The 7607-nt window shown below is 35.8% G+C and overlaps 1 protein-coding gene across 1 annotated transcript in view; it reads right to left on the bottom strand.

Moving 5' to 3' along the window:
- LOC113464167 (neurexin-1b-beta-like) overlaps window positions 1-7596 on the bottom strand; it is a 26214-nt gene extending 18618 nt beyond the window's left edge. Inside the window, 2 exon segments of the mRNA XM_026812421.1 lie at window positions 7172-7438; window positions 7587-7596. Coding sequence (XP_026668222.1) covers window positions 7172-7438; window positions 7587-7596 — 277 coding nt within the window.
- Between the last annotated feature and the right edge of the window lie 11 nt (window positions 7597-7607).

Genomic DNA, 7607 nt, shown 5'->3' with positions numbered 1-7607 from the left:
GACAAGTTTCATTATCAAGTATGATGAAACTCGACTTTAATGCCCTACGTGACATCTGAATTACATTTTTGTATTGTACTCGATTAGAAAATCATAAGTGTTCTTCTGGAGGGTTGAAGTTGATCTAGAAAAGTATCAGGGTAACAAGAATATTAAGAGCTGTTCGAACCTGAATCATCAGGTAAGCGATGGCCAGAAAAGGGGCTTGGAAAGGACGAACCTAAATACAGCCGCAATGGTCATTGGCCTGGCATTGTTGAGTCAAAGGGTTAATGCGACAAAGGCTTGAGTTCTCCGTGATGAGGGTCTCATAAACAGGAAGAGGCTTTGTGTCTGTAGGAACCTTTTACGGTTGTCAGAAAATTATTGTGATTAATATATTTTACGTAAAATTCAGGAATTATAGAATCCCTTTACTGAGAAGTCGAGATTATTATAACATCAATGGGTATTGATTTTGACTGTAAGACGTTTGTGTTATATCTCTAGAAACTTTAGATTATTTATATAAAAATTATTATAATAAAAATTACAATGTTTACTGAGATTAAGTTTAATCGTCAAATAAATTCAAAATTTAAACAATTTAGAATTCAACGTACGTTCATGTATTCTAAACTCCTAAACCTATACCACTAGTTTTATGTATTTATACGTACAAAGAGTTTAATGAACTTGGATCAGGTCAGGACACGAACAAAAGCTATGTGGCTTCTTCTACCAGGGCACCATGAACGCGACGAAACGTCCCATGGTCACCATGAATATTTTTCTACCATCGTCTTCAGATTCCCTTTGTGGTCAGCTCGAGGCTAGGGAGCTTTATTCGTGAGAGTGAGACGCGGTAGGATAATTAAGCGTATACAACTCTATAGAGGAACGGTGTTAATTAGTTCAAATCAGAAGGGTTAAGGATCCACGTCGAAGGTCGTACCACTTAAGGGTAAGGAGAACATGAAACGGCAGGAGTGAAAGCTGGTTTTTCGTTGGTGTGGCCACCGAAACTGCTTCGCCACGTTTAGGGACTACGTCCACGAATTACCGTTAATATACCTGCGTGCACTTCACTTCAATTCTACCCTGGCTATTTTACACTAAACGTCAGCCCTGGAAGATAAATGTATTCTATTTCATAGAAAAATATTAGAATTTCTTGAATTAAATTCTCACGTATTTTATAATAGTTGCTTTGTGAGAGAAATTCATGGGAGTTTCATATTGCAATTTTATTAAGTATATTTATGGGTGTGTTCAATAAATATGGCATGTTTCCCTTTAAGGAATAAGAATAATTTTATTTTTCTAACAAAATTTGAGAGAAAATAAATTTTATATTAATATAAATCAATTTTTTACACGTGTTATGCCATGCTTAGAACTGAATAGAATTTAATTATAAGATTTTAAAACAGAAAAAGACGATATAATATTCATTGAAATTAAAGTAATGAAAATAAAATGAAGGAATAATTTGCATCGGGACATGTTGATTTGATCTAACAATAAAAGAGTTTACGTGTATAATTGATTAGTCGTTAAGATACTGAGAAGGGGTAATAAACATCATGGAATAGTCGCTGATGTCGTTTTCACGGGTTTAAGTCGATAGGAATCGGACAAGCTACGCATAATTTGATAAATTTAGCTACCAGGCTAATATGCTTCGCAAGGAGCATGTCCCGCCCTGCTGCCTTTTATGCAAGCAAATTTATTCTAATTAAATCAAATTAGATGCATCCCTTCCCTCTCTTCCCCGTCTCCTGCTCCGTTACCGCTTTTTCTTCTTTATTTCGTTTCACTTTCTCTTAGTACCGGAGACGTAACAATATTTCGTGGCATTCTCTTTTGTGGTGAATGTTGAAACACGATTTTTAAATAAAAAGAATAAAAAAACAAAAACTGTAGAATAGGATAAAAAGAACAGTATAAACGATAATGATAGGAGCTGCAAGTTGCCAGCTCGCTCGTTTACGTTCATCACATTTTCTGCTTAAGGTATCTGCGGGAACGGTAGTCAATATCATTACGCGCCTATTAAAACCATGATAAATTTTACTTGAATACATTAATGAAACACAGACACATGAAACACCTGAGTGACTTTAATGCCAGTCTGCAAAATGTCGTTTCGTACTTAGCACGCAGTTCCACATGTGAAAATAAAATTTCCCGAATTTGCATCGTGCAGTCAAATGAGAATACATCGAGTTTAATATGGTCTCCAGTTTTCCATAGGAGGAACATTGTTCATCTACTGCTTCCCTTAGCCTATGTTTAAAATTAATGATTTTAGTCTTTATTAGTGATTTAGTATAATTAGAAATATTTTTGTATGATTATTTCAGGATATTGAAAATATAAATTGAATTCATGCCACGAGCAAAATATAAATGTATCGATGCTAAGAATGACAAAAGTTATTGCATCGTTTGTATGCAATAAACAATTGTATATTTCTTAATATGAGATTATGATCAATGTCCCTGGGAAAGTTTTGCCTATGGTGGAGAAACACCATAGACGTTACCATAATTCACAGGATACCATAAACGTGAAGAGGGTACTGCCATAGTCCCCATGGAGATCTTCAATCTTGGATTTATTTAGGGAATACGAATAGGTGCTATACAATGATGATGATACTATCTGCGGTTTATCCATTTTCTAAGCTACTTAAATATTACTCGAGATATTAGGACGCAAGAAACTCATCGAAAGTGTACGAGAAAATTTGTATTCATAGGTTTACACTAGGTTTACATATGATTTCTATAAACTTCAATGGGTTTTCATAAACTAAATTCTGTTGATGAAATCAGAATACATCGCATTTGTCTTCGTCTCACGGACGTTCCTCACAAGATACCATGAGATCAGTGAGATAGACTGAAAATGCTCGGGAAAATCTTTACATTAGGAGTTGCCACGTGTTCCTTTGAATACTATTAAACCGATGCTTCGAACTGTTTGCCCTTCGAGCAGGCTTTCAGAAGAATGGGAAAGGTGGAGCTCTCCGGCGTGGAAATAGTGGAAAATCGTGGAAAATTGGCGGACGAAAAGTCACCGACTGGGGAAACATGAGTGGCGGAAAACGTGAACGATTTTCCAGCGAATAGATTTCCCATCCTGGACAAAAGCGTTCTGAATTCGCAGTAGGGAAACCCAAGTCTTTAGATCACTTCCAGCGGACGTATAAATACAATAAGAAGGTAAATAAATTTATCTGCGATGACGAGAGAGAAATCAATGTGGACAGATTACAGATTATTATCGAACTGATACGAACATTTTGTTTGGATTGTTTACTTTATTACTAGGATAGCATAAAATCAGAGGAATTCTAGTTTTCAAATGCGGAAAGGACGTTTTGTGTTGACCGTCGATCGTACGGTTTGCACGACCAGGTATGCATACCTGGGTTCGAATACAATGTAGAGATTATGGCAATAAAATTACGGGCTAAGGAAATTACTTTTACAGTTATATGAGATGGAAGCAACCTTAGACTGTTCCTTTCATTCAGCAGTTTTCATTCCGAAGCAATAAAACAATAAATAATGAAAGAACAACATATCGTTCCTTAAAAATAGTTAAGAGAATATTTTTATGGTATTACGTTCGGAGATGAGAGGCATTTGAATTATTCGATGAATACCCTTTATATAAAATTCCCGTTGGCTAACGACTGGTATTCCCGGCTGGAATTCGGAGGGCGAAACCAGGCGAGGAACTTAGTTGTCCCGAGGAATTTACAACTAGTGTAAAAGAAACCGGCAGGGAAAAAAGATCACCGTGAAATTAAGTGAGAAGTGACCGTTTAATGAGCGCACCAATTATCTCGGACTCGGCTATTGGGACTACAGTAAGGCGACGGAGGTGGACTTTCCCTTGATGAGTCGCCACTCGTCGCCGATTTGTTAATTCTTAACCAACTCGCTCAGCCGGAATACGAAAGTGGATTCAAATTACTTGGAAATGTATGCCTATTTAAATATCCTTATTCCTCCTCCTTCCTTCTTATTCTCTTTAGCAGGTTTTGTAGAAGAAGAATTAAATATCAAATGCGTTTAATTCTTTCTCTGAATCCTTTTTTGGCTAAAAAATTTATTGAGTGAAGTATTTACAGACGATTATGAAAATAAGATATTTGTGTATAAAGTTACATGTATATGAGTTTGGAATTGTTTATTTATCGTCAGAAGAGCACGAGGAGAACTACTTTTATATGGATGAGTTATTAGGAGCTTAGACTTGTCTTTGAACTCGGAGACCCGTTGTAGCGACCTGTGTGTACAACCAATTGTAATTTGAGTATTTCGGTAAAGGGAATACAGAAATCTCAGAAAGTGTTTTCGAGGAAATACAATAATCCTATTCAGTTATCTAATCTAATTTCTCAGACAAACTCTATTTACTATGACTATATCTGTCGAAAGCCCCATCTTCAAATAATGATATAATGAGTCAAATACAAGGCAAACGAAATCTGATACCGTTAGGTAACAGAGTACTAGAAAAACGAGAAACCGAGCAATGGTTAAAATTAGTCTTCGAAAAAAGTGAAAGGTAATTAATGATCTTTCCGAGAACGTTAGATCTAGTAGAATAGACAACAGAGTAAGACAAAAAGAGAAAACAGGCAGTCTTTAAAATGCATTTTCCAATGAGAATGTGAAAATCAATTAAGGGCCTCTCTAATGCCAGGCGCTGAGAAAATCTAAGAAGGTTTCGTTCAAGGTTTGTAATGAAAATGGGAATGATTTACGATACCACTGGATAATGGAGTATTACAACACGGGGAACCAGGTAGTGCTTAAAATGTGTCTTCGAAGGAGAAAGGGAAATTCAATTAGGGGCCTCTCTAATGCCAGGCGCTGAGAAAATCTAAGAAGTTTTCCTTCATGATTTGTAATGAAAATGGGAATGAATTACGTTACCGCTAGACAATAGAGTAAGACAAAAGGAGGAAACAGGCAGTCCTTAAAATGCGTTTCCAATGAGAATGTGAAAATCAATTAAGGGCCTCTCTAATGCCAGGCGCTGAGAAAATCTAAGAAGGTTTCCTTCAGGGAAATTTCTATTGCATTAGACAATTTCTTCCATGTAAGAAAAGCATGAGGAAAAAGCTTGTGCAGCTTCATTAGTGTGAAGAAATGGAACAGACTGTTAGGAAATGTTAGCAAGTTCAACGGTCGTTGGAATTGAGGGACAATGATTTGCTGCGTACAAAGGGTTTAAACGCCTACGAGCCACTTAACATTCCCTCCAGAGCTAGGGAAGCAGAAAAGTTCTGTAGGTACATTCCTGAAGAAAACTTCAAGGAACCAGGTAGCTGGATTTCTACATACAATAGCCGTTGCCAAATTATTCTATTAGAAAGTTTAAAGAAATTCTGTTCAATATAGTATTACGAAGATAATTACAATTTCTATCAAGTTTATATCATCAAATTTATTGCATTATGACATTAAACTACTCTAAATACTTTTAGCAATATTGCTAGTATAAGAATTTTGTTTATTAAGGGTTTAAACGCCTACGAGCCACTTAACATTCCTTCCAGGGCTAGGGAAGTAGAAAAGTTCTGTAGGTATATTCCTGAAGGAATCTTCAAGGAACCAGGTAGCTGGATTTCTACATACAATAGCCGTTGCCAAATTATTCTATTAGAAAGTTTAAAGAAATTCTGTTCAATATAGTATTACGAAGATAATTACAATTTCTATCAAGTTTATATCATCAAATTTATTGCATTATGACATTAAACTACTCTAAATACTTTTAGCAATATTGCTAGTATAAGAATTTTGTTTATTAAGGGTTTAAACGCCTACGAGCCACTTAACATTCCTTCCAGGGCTAGGGAAGTAGAAAAGTTCTGTAGGTATATTCCTGAAGGAATCTTCAAGGAACCAGGTAGCTGGATTTCTACATACAATAGCCGTTGCCAAATTATTCTATTAGAAAGTTTAAAGAAATTCTGTTCAATATAGTATTACGAAGATAATTACAATTTCTATCAAGTTTATATCATCAAATTTATTGCATTATGACATTAAACTACTCTAAATACTTTTAGCAATATTGCTAGTATAAGAATTTTGTTTATTAAGGGTTTAAACGCCTACGAGCCACTTAACATTCCTTCCAGGGCTAGGGAAGTAGAAAAGTTCTGTAGGTATATTCCTGAAGGAATCTTCAAGGAATCAGGTAGTATAAGAATTTTTTTTATTTAAATAATTATTATTGTTAGGAGTTAGTTTTATGAAGTTGTAAGTAGTTATTGATTAAGATAAGATAGACTGATTATCCTGCACGGTTATATTCTATATGCCGTACGGGTTGTTCAATTCTTACGGTATCTAAATGTACATGTGTCATGCATTTGTGAGGGGAAAAAAGTGAAAGTTAATTATACAGTCACTAAGAAGCAGGGTAGCAGAAATATGGTGGAGATGCATTTGAAAAGTGTCTCCGACCACGCCTTTAAGGGTTAGCTGCCCTCCAATGGAATTTCTCCAAAGGCTACCCCGACTACCTGAGTTTTCCTAGGAGTATAAAAGTCTGTCGGATTTCTTACACATGTTCACGCGTATATTAGGTATTTGCAATACGGTATACTGATTCAATGGTTTAATTAAATATTATTTAATTTAATGAAATAAATAATTATTATTCGACTTTTTAAATATTCTCGAAATGAAGAAGATGAAGAATGTTGCATTAAATTAAATGCTTCATCTATACGTTAATCACATTTTTAATTCTAAATTAACTAACAATTGCAACCACTTATAGATAAATGTGTACTTTTTTCGAGCACTCCCATCATAATCAATTTCCCACGACAGACACAACGCCCAGTCGACATAATCATTGTGTACCCACGAAAACGCTGTGAGCGTGAGATCGCTGGCTTTACAAGCGTCAGCACTTTCTCACGGTCCTGGGACTGATAGTTGCGAGGGAAACTTATAAAAAGAGCCCGGAGACCTCAGTTTCATTCAGTTGCGCTTCGACCACCGAACAGTCAATCGTCACAGACCTTTCGGTTTCTCTCTCGAGTCGCATATTTCGATTTCAGTTCGTGCAGTTATATTATTTCACAAATCGTTCATAAAATTATCTGTCTATTCGATTCCTGAATGAAAGAGCAGTGGTAATTACTTACCGGATGGATAGTTCGACTGCAGATTGTAATCGTCGACTTGTAATGTGCTGTTCGGTCCTGTCCTCGTGAATCTCACCACGTGGTATTGATTATCGTTCACTTTCACGCCAATCTCGCCGATAGGATGATCGTTAGTGCCCATGTTATAAACTGCGAACACGTTCCCCTTGACCTGGAAAATATTTTAAGAAATCGTTTCATAATGACAATAAATCGTGGTGTTAATTGTGTTTCGATAAAACGTGTAAAGGACGTTGCAATCAGTAACTCACTGAATCCTTGTTTATCTCATATGCTAATTATTTCATTATTTCTACTTTCAATGGATCTGAGCATTAGAGGAGAAAATGTTTGACTGCTGCTGAAGACGTGAGAATGTAATCAAACCGTAGGAACAGTATAAAAAAGAATTTACATTCATACATTTCATACGTGT

Source organism: Ceratina calcarata, unplaced genomic scaffold, assembly GCF_001652005.2.
Source record: "Ceratina calcarata isolate Rehan_Ccalc_2016 unplaced genomic scaffold, ASM165200v1 scaffold115.2, whole genome shotgun sequence".
In the NCBI taxonomy this organism is placed as follows: Eukaryota; Metazoa; Arthropoda; class Insecta; order Hymenoptera; family Apidae; genus Ceratina; species Ceratina calcarata.
This window is presented reverse-complemented; position numbering and strand designations above follow the sequence as displayed.